Below are 16,206 nucleotides of genomic sequence, written 5' to 3' on the forward strand. Positions count from 1 at the left end.
GACTTAACCCTTCATCTTCCTGAGCTAGAAACTGACTTCCATGCAATTTACTGTATGAGGGGGCTGGGCGCCTCCTATAACCAGGGTCCTATCACCTCTGCTTGGATATTGGACCACTAAGTGATCTGGAGCCTGGTTCACCTCTTTCCCCCAAGGCAGTAGTACAGAGATGTGATGAGAGAAGCTGTTTGAACTGGCAGGGAGTGGGGTTGCTGGCACCGTGTCCTCTGTGATGGATGCTCAGCGTGAGCTCAGTTCCCCAGCATGGTCTCACAGGGCTCAGATTAGTTAATCTTAAGGGCACACATCAAGGGGCATCTGGTGTGCTGGGAGGACTGGGCTGAGCTGGTTTGGGGGCATTGGCAGTGGAGTGATGTTCCTTGTCCCTGGAGTTATTCTCTTGTGTATGAGCTTATGTTGTACTGATGGCTGTGGGCTGCGATTTGCTATTGTCAGCTGGGTGTTGTTATACAGTGGTGTGGTTGAGTGTGCTTCTCTTTGTATAAAGAACAGGAGAACTTGTGGCACCTTAAAGACTAACAAATTTATTTCAGCATGAGCTTTCGTGGGCTACAGCCCACTTCTTCAGATGCACAGAATGGAACACACAGACAGGAGATATTTATACATACAGAGAACATGAAAAGGTGAAAGTATGCATGCCAACTAGAAGAGTCCAATCAACTGAGATGAGCTATCGTCTTTGTATTAAACACAGTTATCTTCCTTATGTTTTCTAGTTCGGACAGTGCCCACCGTTCGGGTAGATTCTGTATTCAGCCTTGATTAATAGGGAAATCCAATATGTACAAATCAGAGATCCAGTGGCATTTTCCATAAGAGGAAGTGTTTGCCCCAGTGTTGCTGGTCACTGATGGTTGGGTTAGACAGACCAAGGCTTTGTTAGTTATGACCATGGTGGGGGGCAAACGGGGCACTACAGACGATCCCTTTGGGGTTCTCAGCCAGCACTGCTGCGCTCTTGCACCTCTGCTTTTAGAGAACATCCTGCTTTGTGTCTTTCTGTTTCGGGTTCTCGTGGGCACATGAAGTGAAGGATTCTGGCCAGCGGCTGGAGAGGAGTGCAAGGAGTGTGTGTGCAGCGGGGAGGGGGAGGTGCTGAGCCGTGTGCATCTGTAGAAGAGCAGCCAAAATATGGCCCTTAGTTTTGGTGTCCTGAAGTGTAGCAGCCTTACAGTACTGATAGCATACAGGCCAGAGTCTCCCTTAGCTCACTGCGCAGAAATCCCATTGCCTTCTCTGGGATTCCCATGCACACAAGAAGGGCAGGGAACCTGAAATATAGACTAATGCACTGGTAGGAAACTGACAGCTGTGCAGGGCACTCACCTGATCATGGGGCTCTGAGAACCAGCAGACAAGCTGGTGAGCGCCACGAGGCAGTGGGTGAGGGGTGGGATTAAATGAGACCCGCAGGATTGATAGACTGCAGTATTCTCAATGCTGATGTAGGTGAAATCTCTTATCTAATGGGAGAGCCCAGAGCTCTAGTGTGGTATAGTGGGTAGGGTGCTGGGCTGGGAATGAGGAGACCTGGGTTCTGTTCCTGACCTGTTGGGGGACCTTGGGAAAGTCCCTTCCCCTCTCTGATCCTGTTTTTCCTCCTGCCCTTGGAGTCTCTTGCCTAGTTTGAGTGTGAGCTTTTCGGAGTGGAACTCTCTCTATATGTGTGTACGACCCCTAGCACAATGGGGCTCCAGTCTTAGTGGGTGCTACTGTAATATATTTACATAATCACAGTGTGCCTGGAGGCAGGTGGGCCCTGGACCTTGTGTTTACTCTCTGTATTAGAGCACCTCTCTTGCTCATTAAGGGTTATCACTTCAGCAGATGCCATTTCAAAGTGTTTCAAATAGTTGCTCCACACAGCCAGTCCCTGCCTTTTCATGAGAAGGTTGCTAAGTCTCTGCTGCCCTATCCATGGTCTTGTCTTTATGGGCTTTCTTCCCTGTTGCACGAATCCGGTGGTTAGTTTCAGAGAGTTTCTCAAATCTATTCCATCGACACAGTGAAATAAGGGGAGGTAAAGCTTGTCTTTTTAAATGCATTTGCTTTGCCGCACTAGAGCGTGAGTGCCGCAAGCCAAGTCACCGGTGAGCATGTTTTGTCCACATAAATCCCATTCCATTTCCACAGAGCAGGAAAGCTGATCTGGAAGCAAAACAGGAGGGTGTGCAGAGTTGTGCCGCTCAGTGATAGGAAGGAATTTTGTGTTGAAGTGTGTTATAAGGCGCTGTCCCTTTTAAGAGCAGGGGAAGCTGGGAACCCCCGCGCCAGGGTATAAAATAAGAGACATGAGAGAGGAAAGTCAGTTTCAGTTCAGGCCCTGGAGAAAGCATGAGGTGCAGAGGGGAACCTAATTAGGTGAGCCCTTTAGGAGGTGGGCCTGGTGTGTGCTTGGATTCTGTTCTTTGTACCGTATGTTTCTTTTAGTGCTTGTAGCTTGGGGCAATATTGTTGAAAGAGTTTTGGACAAATAAGAGACTTACAATATTAAACCTATGTTTGATTGTGGCACCAGCCTGGCCAGAGTTGAAGGTTCTTTCAGTATCCTTCCCTCTCGCTAAACTCCCAAACGGGCTCACATTGTTTATTGTCTGATGCATGACCTGCCTCTTGCACTGATTTATTCAGCCATTCCCCCCCCACCTTAACTGGACGATGTGCTGCCTTTGAGATATTCCCCACAAATTAACAGCCTTCCCTGAAAATGACTGCAGCATAAGGGACAGCAGCACTTGAGCAAGCTGCAGTACAATTACCTGTTCAATCTTTGTTGCTGCACGAGGAAATGAGTCCAAAATATATGGTCAAATTCAGGTTCACACAAGCAGGGGCTGCCTCTGGGCCTGCAGCTCCAATCCATTCCTTGGATGCTAGTAACGGGTGCAGTTACCAGCTGATGACTGTTTGATGGCCTGTGTCAAAGAAGTGAGTGGTCATATCTTGGCTCAGTCTTCTTAACTCTCCCTGCCTCCTCTGCTGGTGTGCTCGGTAGATAGGTCAATCAACAAACGCTCCATTCAGCCTGCCTGCCTTCCACCACTGGGGCTGCTTCCCCCAGATCATGTTTGTGGTACCTTGGCCAGGCCACGTGGGGGAGCCTGCACTGGCCAGAGCTACACCTGTTCTGTAGTCAGGCAGAAGCTTTTTGTGCCCAGGACTGTTAAATCAGCGGTAGGCAGGTGTGAGTAATGATGAGCAAACTGCAAGAAATCCAGAGCTTTCAAACAGAAGGGGAGAGACTCTCTTTGGGACTCAGGGATCACCCTCTGCTCTCATCACAGGCTAATGTGTCCCTAACACCCCCCGACCCCCACCTCTAATCTATTCTGGGTTGTGGGGAGAATCTCCCTAGGAGAATACCAGGCTTATGCTTGTTGTGTGCAGGTCTGAGCATTCAGGGCTTTAGGATTTAGTTCAGATGTAAGTGTTCACAGGTCCAGGTGCCTACCTGAGATATAATCAGGCTGATCAAAATCCCACTGCTTCACTGAGAAATGCCAACCTAAACATAGTGTGCGGAAGCCCAAGTGCAGATGGCAGCTCTGGAATGTGCAGGGCAGGATTTTCCCTCATGTATAGAACATGCCCCATATAAGTGGAGGTTCTTCTCCGCCATCGTATGTCAGAGGAAACCACAAAGCACAGATGTCCCTGCGGGGAGAGGCAGCCCAAGCAGACTGTGAAGTGACAGGAACCACGCCATTGTTATCAGATTTTATTAGGGCTGTGAGAAACTCGGCAGCTTATGTTGGTAGCTTAGTTCTTTTCAGTTTTCTGTGAATTTGGGGAGTGGGCTGGACCCAAAAACTCCAGCTAGATCTCAACTGATGGGGAAACATGCAAAAATGGCAAGACCCATCTCAATACCACTCAAAACCATAAATCAGCCTAAGATGACTCGAAACTAGGCCGGGATTGGCCAGAAAGCTCATAAATGTTGAACCTGGAGCCAGGCTTGACAGAAGGTGTGTTAGATTTGTAATGAGACTAGGAATTAGCTCTGATTTTACTGCAGTGACAATACAATTATGTCTCCTTTTGCAGCATGAGGTACTGGGTAACTGGTGGTCTAGGGACATCATTCTGGCAAACACTCTAAACACAATGGTATAATTATTTAATGATCGTCTTCTTCCTACCTCTACTTCAGAAGAGCAACAGCATTATACCAAGGAACGCTGCCTAGAATTAACACTCCAAAGTCACTTTGTTAAGCAGAGTGCTGTAGAAGACCACATTCACTAGTTCTAAAATTGCATTCCTGCCACAAACTATAAAATGATGCTGTTCTCTTCTTAAATTGGCAAAGTGATTTTAAGCTGAGCCCTTTCACACTAATGATCTGTTCCTGCTGTCGTGCATTCAGAGCGTCCGGAGATGTCCACGGACACTCTGTCTGCAAAAGGAGTGCAGTGTCCCTGGGCTCTTCATGTCATTCTCAAAGGAGATTTGTACAGCCCAGTGGTAAACTGTTGGAAACAAGGCCTCCTAATGGAAACACTGACACAGCCTGCCCGGAGTTATAGAATGGCTTTTTAAACAATCTCACTTGGTACATCAAAGCCATGAAACTGATTTCATCATGATATACTGCACTGGATATTTTCCTCTCAAGTCACTAGTAACTTGCTTTTATTCATATTAATTTATAATCATAGTATTAATATCATTTTAATAACTCCCTACATTATTTCTAAACCAGCTTTTCTGGTAAAGAGGTGATATGTCAGCGGTTCTCAAACGTCATTGCACCACGACCGCCTTCTGACAACAAAAATGACTGCATGACCCCAGGAGTGGGGCCTGAAGCCTGGGCATGCTGTCCCGGGGTGGGGACCCAAAGCCCAAGCCTGACCGCCCCAGGCAGGGGGGGCAAAGCCCCAGGGCTTCAGGGGGCATGTAACCTGAGCCCTGCTGCCCAGGGCTGAAGCCGTTGGGATTTGGCTTTGGCCCCGGGTGGTGGGGCTTGGGCTTCAGCTTTGAGCCTGGGCCCCAGCAAGTCTAACGCCAGCCCTGGTGACCCCATGAAAACAGGGTCCCGACCCACAGTTTGGGAACCCCTGTGGTTTATACATGATGGAATGATCTGAAGGTTAGGAGGATGTACATGACTTGCAATAAGGCAGCTCTTCTAAATGAATTTTCTTCAGTTCTTCACCCAGTGCTGTATTAACAGTGTGGTTTCTATTTACCTTCACCTGAGCTCCTTTTTATATGCCTGCTTTACAATCAAACATGTAAGGAACCACAGGAACGTATCTACCAGAATACTGGGTTTTTTACTTAGGAGTTTACAGTACCTGAGCAATTGATATCTCTTGCCACTCCTGGTATATTTTGTGTATCTAATATTTATTATTATCTTTGTAGAACCCCAGCTGAAAGGAATTGTGACAAGGTTATTCAGCCAGCAGGAATACTTCCTGCAGATGCACCCAGATGGTACGATTGATGGGACCAAGGACGAAAACAGCGACTACAGTAAGGAAAATTAGCCTTCTTTGCAATCAGATGATAAATGAAATGCATCACCTAGTGGGTCTCACTTGTAAGCCTTCATTTCTGAAAAGATCAAATTAGGAAGGAGCCAGCTGTTCTCAGCAGTTTATTTCCATCGACGCTTCCCCTTTAAATCTCTCCTTCATTGTTTTCACACATTGGTTTTTTTTTTTTCTTTCCCTCTCTCTCTAACCTCCAACAACCATCTGGGGTGGGGAGAAGAATAAAAACGCGTGGTTTGAATTCTTGCCAGAAGAGAGAGGAGTGATATTTGCACAGATGCTATGTGTGTGGGAGAAGGATGTAGGGATTGTTTCCTTCAGGGATAAAGGAAAGTGATCTTCAGGGAAAACATCTAAAACCTAACTAGACTCAGGAACACAGGAATTGCCGGACTGGATCAAACCAAGAATCTATCCATTCCAGTACCTCATCTCTGACCGTGCCATTATAAGTTGCTTCCGAAGAGACTCTGCAGTAGGCAGTGATGAGAAGCCTGTCTCCAGGGAAAGAGTCCTCTGAGCACCCCACACTTAGAGGCTGACAGAAGTTACCCAGATCCTTCTATGGATGGCAGGGTCTGGAGTAAAGTTTGATGTTGATTTTTTTTCATGCGGCGGTCAGCAAGCCTCTGTCATTTGCGGGAGAGCACATTGGACATCAGCACTCCCCAATGTCCCGTTGCCCTCTGCAAGAGATGGCACAAAACATTTTTGTCATGGGAAGTGCTGGGTGCCTTCAGCTCCTGTTGAGACCACGCTGGAGGATTAGACCCCAGAGGAGATGCAAAGTGCCATCTATGGCATCAACTCTGCCCTCCCTGTGGGACCCAGGAGTCCTTCTGACAACAGGTGGCAGTACCTTAGCTCTCACTAGCTGCACCAGCTAGGGCAGGACTGAATCTTGTCCCTATTCTGGGAGTCTGAAATCTGCAGCCGCGTTCACGGCTGGCCTGTTCCCAAAGGGACGGGAATTCTCAATCATTAATAGTTGGAGCAGAAGCTGATCTTTGAGGGGACTCAACAAAGATAAAGTCCCCCACTAAGGGTCCATGTACAATACAGCTGGGAGGGTGCTTTCCAGGGCAGGTAGACACAGGTACTAGCTGTGCTTTGCAAGTGCACTGCAAATAGCAGGCTCGATAAGGATGCCTGGGCCGTGGTTTGGGCTAGCCACCCACATACGTACCCGGGGGCTCGGGCCTGGTTGTACTTGGATGGCTAGCCCACGCTGCCATGTGTGCTATCCCTGCTTATGCTGCTACTTTTAGCGTGTTAGCCTGAACTGCGCTAGCAGGCGTCTGTCTCCCCTCGCTGGGAAGCATGCGTCCAGCAGCTGTGTAGATGTACTCTTATGGAGGGATAATCCAGTCTGCTTAATCCAGGAATCAATCCTGTCATCCTTCCTCAGACAGAACTCCTGGCCAACCCACTGGAGGTCCTTCCTGAGTAAGGACTGCAGGGTTTGAGCTGTCAGTGGGGCTTGTTGGCTCCAATGCTGGCTAAGCAGTAGTTCCACAGGAAGCGTCCTACGGGTGGTGGGGAGCCCTCAGACTAGAGTACAATTTGAATAGCTGTCAGTGACATTATGCTGTGCCCAAAACAGTGAGTGGTAGGCAGGGTTTCCATGGCAGGGCGAGCACGTTTAACACGGGTAGGGCACTTATTCTTCTCCGTTCAGCAACGGTTCAAGCACAGCTAGAGTCCTACCTTCTGCTTCGGGAACCAGGTCACAAAGCGATGCTTCCAGAGGACAGCATCTGAAATAATAGAAGATTTGGAAAACAGCCCCTATTGAAAATAACACCCCCCCAATCCAAAGGCTGTATTCAGCAGACACACAGCAGTAGTTCACTGGAAGGGGTAGGGCCCAATTCTGCTCTCTCACTGGGGTTTTACCACTGTGTAGTGCCTTTGATTTCAGGGAAGCTACGCTGGCTTACATCAGAGGATGAAAGAGGTGCACCAGGTCATTAGAATTTTGCAGCCATTGCCTCACAATGCAAATAGGATTGATAAGTGAAGAGGCTGGTCCTGCAGCCCGTACTTGCAAGCAGGCCAGACTCATGGGAGGACATCAGTGGGTCTGCTCATGTAAGCAAGGACTACTCCAGTGAGTAAAGGTTTCAGGATTGGGCCCTATGACTTATGGGAGAGGTTAAGTGGATTTAGTATCTTCAGTCAGGGCAAAAGAAGGCTCAGAAGGCATATCTGTCAACACACATGCCCAGGGCTGGGAGAGAAGACAGGAATTAATTGTTCGCATCCGTCAGTGAGGATGGGACAAGAAAATAATGGGCTAAATCTGAAACTCGGATGAATCTAGATAAATATTGGAGAGCTGTCTTGTCGTGGCCCAGACTGGCACGAGAGACCCTACTGACGGTGATCACCCCAGTGCAGAGGGCCGGAGCAGGGTTTAGGCCCAGATAGTCAGCAACAGCCGCTAATTTTGGGTGCCCAGTTTGAGACAAGGTAGGCTTGAGTCTCTGCGGTGCTGAGCACTCGCCACTCCATTTGAAATCCAGCAGGAGCCCTGGGTATTCCACACCCTTGACAATCAAGCTGGACACCCGAAACTTGTGGGTGCGTCAGAAAATCGGGGTCATGTAATGGGACTCGCACAGTGCTTGGGACCCTGTGTCTCTTCTGCTCAGGGTTGAAATTCACAATGTAGGAATCAAAATGCACAACCATAGCCCACGGGTGGGGTCTGATTCACTCTCACCTGTCAGAATGCAGGGGGACAATCTAGATGGACTCTGCATGGAGTCTGTAATTTAAGCACGTAAAGGAACGCGATGTTCCGTACATCACTGCTTTGCATTCTGTAAGGGGCAGGCTGATTAGCTTTAGGAAAGGGAGCTAATTTTACATAGAATACAATATGTGGGTTTACTCTGGCAAGGTAAACATTTAAAATGAAATGAGACACGTCCCTTCTACACATCCGATGTAATTAAAACTTGTAATGAAAATCCAGTTATTTAAATAAAGAGAAACTGCTAATATTTAAGCTATTTTAAAATTAATTTATCTATCTGGTGCCCACTTTGTGTGTCTGTTCTTGGGGAAACTCAGGAGGCTGGGTTTTTTTGGTTTTTTTTTGTTTTGGTTTTTTTATTGAATACAGTTAGAAGCCAAGATGAAATGGCATCCAGCCATTGAACTGGCATCCAGCAAAACAGCCCTTCGTACATCTGCTGCTGAGGCCATGGAGTTAAAGTGACGCTATCAAGTTAAAAGTCGTGGGATAGATTCTTTTCACACTTACTCTTGATTTACACCAGTGTATCTCCATTTAAGCCAATGGGGTTACCCCGTAAGAGGAGAACTTGGGCCAATATCTATCTTATGAATATCATCATGTTACTACCCTGAATTTGGTCAGTAGGATTGTTAGGGTCACCTGTCACCATTTGTGCTGTGTTGATTTTTCCCCCCCTTTTGCTCAGCATAATCTTTTCCTAGACTGATCAGTATCGCTCTTGGGTCTGGTTCATGACTCCATGGCCCCAGTTCTGTGCCAGAGCTGTTTTACCCCTTGATATGCCAGCACAATTCTGCTGTAATAGAGGGGTGAATTAGATCCCCTACATAGTGTATTCCAGGTAAATGCTTCATCTTGCACTCACAAGGCCAAATCCCCAGCTGATGTAAATCAGCATGGCTCCTTTGATTGATCTACTCCAGTTCATACCAGCTGAGAATCTGGGTCACACAATGGGCCTCATTCTTGTCTCAGTTCACTCTTCTACTCGTCTAAATTATTTGGGCTAGATCCTCAAGTGAGGTAAATCAGCATAGCTCCATGGATGCCAGTGGGGTAACTGGCTCACTGACCTCCATACAGTTACACCTGGCTTCCTCCAGTCTGAAAGGAGAATCGGGCCCAATGACTTCAGTAGGACTGCTTCAGTCTGCCTGGCCATACGAGAGCTTTCAGTTTCAAATCCTTGTTCTGGACTGATACCAAGGTAAACCTCTAGCTTCTTACCCGGAATATAAACACATTTTAGTCACAAAAACCATCTTGATGCCCGCCAGGCATCCAGAGCTCTTGTAGAGGTTCTTTCCAGAACAGCTCTGCCACCTCCCGGTCCCAGGATTTGCTCACCTAATGCACAGCGATGATTCCTTACACGGAATAGTCTATGATTTACCCTGTTGGGGGGAGGTTTCCGTGCAGATCCTCTGCCTCATTGATCTTGGGTGGTGTCACCCAAACTGCCAAACGAATGGTCTGTGAGGCAAGTTTTCTGTGTAAGACAAATTAACTGTAGGCAGTGAATAATGGCGGCTGTTTGTCTTCATTATCTGTAGTGATATGCTCCATTTTTTTCAGTTTTTTAAAAAGAAAAGGAGAGGGGTGGGCGATTGCTTATAAATAGAGTTGTTAATTAAACAAGGCTTTGGAGCATCGCTGTAGCACCAAAGCTATGGCAATAAAATCTTGCCTAGGTAAGGGAACTTCTCAGGAGGAGCCTGTGTGAAGGATTTGCACAACACTGATATAGTTACAGCAGTGAGAAGTGTTAGTGTGTCGAACTGGCAAACTGGCACCAATCCTGAACATGGAGACTACAGCATCACATAGACCCTGATCTGCAAAGACCCATATTGAGGCTGAACTTTAGACACTGATTTCCACTGAAGCCCTCCTGCTTCAGGAAACCACTTAAACATGTGCATTTGCTTCAGTGGGATTTCAGCATGAACTTTTCAGAAGTGGTAGGCTGGCTTTCTGAAAAGGGGCTGTATCCGGCAGCATGTCTGTAGTGTCTGTTTTCCCACTGAAAGAGAGCTATTCCTCTTAAATTTAGGCAGACCTGCTGCAAATGTCATCATGGCATACCTGGCCTTCCCATAGTGCTTCAAATAATTCCCAAATGCTTTGTCTCTCATACAGCTGTGCAACTCCAGTGACCTTCTGGGTGTGTGAGAGGAGGTCATTGAAAACTGTCTCTCTGGTAAAACAGTCTAAACAAGCGCAGTCTCTGCAACTGGCTCATAGGCATCATGTGGAAAAGACTCTTGGGGTTTATGGTGTGTTGCAGTACTTGTTTTCTCCTGGTGCAGCTGAAGCCATGTGTCCTACCCAGCATGTGTGAATGCAAAGTCTCTTGGGAAATCTTAGTCTGACTTGGGTCTGAATTATTCAGTTCTGTTAAACCAGGGTTGGCACTAACAGTCTGTGTCACAGTAACACTGAATTATTAGCGTGCTGGGGCACAGAAGGCTTCCTAGGGAGAAGGGAGCAGGGAGCAGGGCAGTGGGAGATGAAAAAGATGATTGGCATCTGGATATCACCTTTCATCCAAAGCCCCCACTGTTCTGTGCTCACTTTACAAAGTGATTTACTAGCTGTACAATTATATCAGTTATCTATAAAATAACTTGAATGATTACGTATACTTATGGCAATCGCTAGGCAATAAACTGCAAAGCCATGTGATAAAGAGCATGCTATTGATCACTGAGCATCGCCCCTGCATCTACCCACTGATACATCCCCCCTGGGACTAATTTGAACTTTCCAACCCCTTTGAGACTGTAAACGAGTTCCTGCCGAGGCTCGACCCTTCCTGGGGAGGAGGGGAGCCACACCAGCCTCGCAGTCGTCTAGGGTCCGATCCTTGGACCCGCAGTCCTACCCTGGGAAGTTTGTCCCTGTGAAGAGGACTGTGTAGTGGCAAAGTCAGAAGGGGGCCCAGCCCGTGGTTCGGGCGGGGCACCAAACACAGTTGCAATAGTTCAATCAGCTCTGGCCCTTTGGGGCAGGGCAGAGCAGTGGCAGAGTCAAATGGGGCCCAGCGCTTGGTTCGGGCGGGGCACCAAACACAGTGACAATAGTACAAACAGCTCTGGCCCTTTGGGACAAGGCAGAGCAGTGGCAGAGTCAAAAGGGGCCCAGCTACAGTAGTTCAATTACAATGGCCTCCTTAGGCCGGGGAGAGGGGGATTCTGCCAGCCGGGGACGGGTGGCAGGGGGAACGCAGGCTCGCCCACTCCTCTGCGCTCCAGCCCGGGGCCCTGGTAGCGGCTGTCACCGCTAGCGGTGGTCAGTGGGGATCCAGACCGAAACACACTGACATGGGCAGGGGTAGCTCTGCAGCCTGACTGGGTCAGCTGCCCCCGGGCTACTTCCAACATCCCCCTCTGTTCCTTCCTGGTCCGGGGTCTCAGTTTCGGGGACGTCCAGCACCTTTGGTTCCCCCAGTCCGGGCTGGGCGGCAGGTCCGGTAGTATGTCTGGAAACGCAGGCCAGGCCTGGTCTGGGGGCTCCTCAGGGCCGTAGTAGGGACGGGGCAGTTCCGGCAGCTCCTCGTCGTAGCGGCCGCGGGGAAGCTCCGGCAGCTCCTCGTCGTAGCGGCCGCGGGGAAGCTCCGGCGGCTCCTCGTCGTAGCGGCCGCGGGGGAAGCTCTGGCAGCTCCTGGCCCCAGCCTCCGGCCTCAGCAGCCTCCCAGTGACGAGAGCCGGTGGGCACGTCTGCTCCTGACGGCGGCTGGGCTCCAACTGAAGGCTGGGGCCCGGCTTTTATTTTTCCGGGTCGCCGCCTGACCCTCTGAGGGGCGGGACTTCCGCCCAGCTGTCCCGCCCCTGTGGATGATTGATGGGGCTCGACCCTCCCTGGAGAGGACGGGAGCCACACTGCCTCGCTACAGAGGCACTTCAGACAGACGCCTTTTGAATGAATGAATGAATATAAAACAGCCTATCAGTGAAGTGTTTGTTAATTCGTCTCCCCACCGCTCCAGTGATTACCCTAGTCTAAAGTTTAGGAGAGTCAGTACTAACTCCCACAAAAGTGATGTGTGTGAGAGCTGATATTTTCTGACTCCTCCAGGCCAACAGATGGAGATGCTCTTGGAGAGGGATGATCCCTGACTTGGACTCCTTGCTGGCAGGAGAAGGTCATGAGACACTGAGCAGTATCTCTGTGGTTCTGGAAAAGCTAGACTGGGCCATGGCTAGAGGTTTCTGAAATGTTGCTGGTTAATGGGGAGAGGCAGTGTGGTCCAATGGGTAGGGCACATGGCAGTCATTCAGGAGACCTGGATTCTGTTGTTAGCTCTTCCACTGACCTCCTGTAAGACCTTGAGCAAATCACTTCATCTCTCTGTGGCACCATGTCCTGTCCCAGCCTCTGTCTTGTCTAGCTAGACTGTAAGCTTTCTGGGGTGGAGACTGTCTCTTACTGTGCATAGAGTAGCACCTACAGACCCCAACTACAGCACAGTGGGGCCCTGATCTCAGCTGGGGTATCTCAGTTCTGCCCATATTACAGGTAGCAATAGTAGAAACAATTAATGCATCGACATTTAATATGATAATACCAGCAGCTTTTCCGATCCTGTTACCTTACAAATAATAGCAAAAATGCTCTCGTGCGTGAGGGAGAGGTCGCCTCTCTGACAAGTGGCTGTGTGGCTGTGTGACATCCAGCAATAGTTACCTTTTGCAGCGTATTGGGGAGGAAGTGGCTGCGATGCTTCAATCAACAGGGTGGCAGTAAAAGGGGCATTGAAGGGTTTTGTCCTTTCGTGCTGCCTGGCTCAGAGGACTCAAGTCATGGAGACACTGGAGTCCAGGATGGCTCCTCCTGAGAGTCTTTATTGCTCGGCTAGTAGTGAGTAGATGGATGCAGGTTTCTGGGATACAGTGAGAACTGGAACTTTTACAACCATCCCTAAGGTCACCCTTCCGAGCGAGTTACAGACCCTTCCCTGTAACTGCAAGTCCCTGGAGATGTTTGTAACTCTGCTTCTTGTGTAAAGGGGTGGGGTACTAGAGAGCAATGAAAACAGGGAACATAGGCCACAGGGAAAGACGATCTTCAGTAACAGTTGCTTTCCTCTGTTCTTCTTCCAACTGCAGCTCTCTTCAATCTAATTCCCGTGGGCCTTCGTGTGGTGGCGATCCAGGGAGTGAAAGCAGGTCTCTACGTCGCCATGAACGGTGAGGGATATCTCTACAGCTCAGTAAGTACCTTGCCCAGTTTGGCAATTTCAGAGCTAGTTTCTGATCCCATTGCTGTGTTGGGAATACTTCAGACAGCCTGGCACAGGAGGAGCCCACTGTTAAATAGACTCTTCCCTGTCTTCAGCAACGACCTCAGAGTATCTCCATGTGGTTCCAGGACAGTATTCTTCGACTGTTAGTTGAAGTCACATGTCTGCTCCTTTGGACGGTCGCTTAACTCAGGTCTTGCTGTGTTAGGTTACCGAATCTGCTGGATCTGGTCAGGTTTTACATCGGTGTGACCACCCACTGCCTTCACAGAAGATACCCCTGATATACACCAGTGAACCTGATCATAATAGGTCCTGTTCTCCACACCACAGTAATTGTGTTGATTTCAGTGGAGTTATTCTGGATTTACCCCAGTGTAACTGAGCAGAATGTCTCTGTATATGAGTGGTCTTTTTAATACAGTACAAAAGATCTATGAGACAATTTTACTGACTAATTCGCCAGTAACTTTCTTAGATGGCTTTAAAAAGCATGAGGTTATTCATCAGATTCTCATTTGAAGTAAATCGTTGATTCACAATGATTTACTTAATAAGGCAGCTCTTTGCTAGAAATATTTTACGCTTGAAATAACTTCACACTAGTGCTATGCGATAAGGAAATTGTTGTTGACACATTTTCCATCCCTTCCATTCAGATGTTTGTGGAGTGTATGGGCCAGACTCTGACCTCACTAAATCCAGTGCGGATCCAGAGTACTGTAATTCTGCTGTTACTCTGACTTAAAAACGTGTGTGGCTGGGGTGGGGGTTGGATTGGGGATATGACCACTGAATAGGAAATAGCACAGTTCGGTTTTCAGTATCTGGCTAATTGATCTGTAATGTGGCTATCACCATAACCTCTAGGACCAAAGTTGGCACTTAAATCACTTGCTGGTGCAGACCTGACTCTAGTTACCTCACAACCGAAGGATAGCACGGTTGGTTCTCTCGAGGGTCGAAACAGCTCTGGGGTTGTCTTTTCCCACCATGCTGGAATATTGTGAATTCTTGTCAGAGCCAGACTGTAGGACTGAATGCGAACCTGTGTCTCACTCCTTGAAGGAGAAAATATGGTACCGTGGAATACGTTAGCTTTCCCAATGAGTACAAGGTGTCTGGTGGGTCTGTGGCTCTTATGCATATTTTCCTCCTTCTAGCAGCTGTCAATCAACTTCTGTAGTTTCCTCTGTGGCGTTCTGTTTGCAAGATAAAATCACTTTGTGGATGCCTGTGTAAGCACTGTGGGATCAGAGCTCAGACCCTGGCTTAGCCTCTTCGCATGCTGTAATCACGGTCTGAGCAGTTCGGAGTGTAAACTGCCTTGTCACCCCCTCACTCTGTTAAGGGTTGTTCCTTATAGTATGATCTCAACAGGACAAAGCGCTCCAGTTTTAAACCACTCAAAGAATTGTTATTTCCACTTCTTACCTTGGGAGGTGATAATATCACAGAAGTGCAGGGCTGGAAGGGAACTCAAGAAGTCACCTAGTCTGTTCCCTGTGCCCTGCCACTGAGGAGGCATGTTTACGTGTAGCTAGACCCTTCCCAGAGAGGTCTTCTGTCTAATGTGTTCTTGAAAACTTGCTGCAGACTAAGCCAATTCCTCCTTGTCCTACCCTTGGTAGATGCGGAGAACCATCGATTACAGTCCTCTTTATGGCATCCCTTTTCTATTTGCAGACTGTTATCAGGTTCCTCCTGAGCCTTCTCTTCTCAAGACAGAGGCAATTTCTACACGACCACTTATACTGGCAAAATTTTTGTCGCTCAGGGGTGGGGAAACCCCCACCCCACGCCTGAGTGATATAAGTTGTGCTGGCATAAGTGCTCATGTGCACAGCACTGTGTTGACAGGAGAGCATCTCCTGCTGATGTAGCTGCTCATTGAGGTGATTTAATTGTGTCGACAGGAGAGTTCTCTCCCGCCAGCATGGAGTGGCTACGTGAGCAATCTTACAGTGGCACAGCCACATCAGTACAGCCTAAACATGCCCCGTTCCTTCAAACTTTCCTCATAGGTCAGGTTTTCTCAACCTTTTATCACTTTTGTTGCTCTCCTGGATTCTCTCTGGCTTTCCACATCTTTCTCAAAGTGTGCTGTCCAAAACTAGATGCAGTCCAGTACCCAGGAGTGCAGCACAGCTACCTCTCATGTCTTACCTGTGGCGCTCTGCCATAGCCTGGTGGAGCTCACTGTTAGGAAATTACAAGTCCTCATGCTAGTGTGGCTGGGTATTTGGGGATCATGTGTTAGTTTTCAAAACTGTCAGGACGAAGAGAGAGAGAGATCAGTCAGCTCTCTGATTATGCCAGAAACATCCCTTTCCTTCACAGCTCAGTACATTTAAGTGTAAATTAAGTCTAATCGGTTGTGTCCCTTTAAATAAATCAGTTCAATTTACCGTGATACCGACCTTCTTTGTAAAGCAGTGTGAGATCCATGGGTGAAAGGAGCTGTATAAGAGCTTGGTGTTGGTATTATTACTGTTGGTGTGCTTAACAATATCAATGGTTTACTGAATTGCAACCTCTTTGCGATCAGGAACCTCCTGATTTCGATCTGTCTGCACACCACTGAATTCAGTAGGCCCTGATCCATGGCTGGGTCTCCTGGGCATTGCGATAATACAAATAATTAGTTTTTGAGATAAACTCTACAGGGT

The 16,206-nt window shown here is 48.2% G+C and overlaps 1 protein-coding gene across 3 annotated transcripts in view; it reads left to right on the forward strand.

Moving 5' to 3' along the window:
- FGF12 (fibroblast growth factor 12) overlaps positions 1-16,206 on the forward strand; it is a 315,529-nt gene that overhangs the window by 220,459 nt on the left and 78,864 nt on the right. For all 3 annotated transcript variants that reach the window (XM_032777343.2, XM_032777342.2, XM_032777341.2), the window contains exons 2-3: positions 5,398-5,508; positions 13,404-13,507. In XM_032777343.2, the coding sequence (XP_032633234.1) occupies positions 5,398-5,508; positions 13,404-13,507 (215 nt within the window). The remainder of the gene's footprint in view (positions 1-5,397; positions 5,509-13,403; positions 13,508-16,206) is intronic.

The sequence above is a fragment of the Chelonoidis abingdonii genome, chromosome 8 (genome assembly GCF_003597395.2).
Source record: "Chelonoidis abingdonii isolate Lonesome George chromosome 8, CheloAbing_2.0, whole genome shotgun sequence".
Taxonomy (NCBI): Eukaryota; Metazoa; Chordata; order Testudines; family Testudinidae; genus Chelonoidis; species Chelonoidis abingdonii.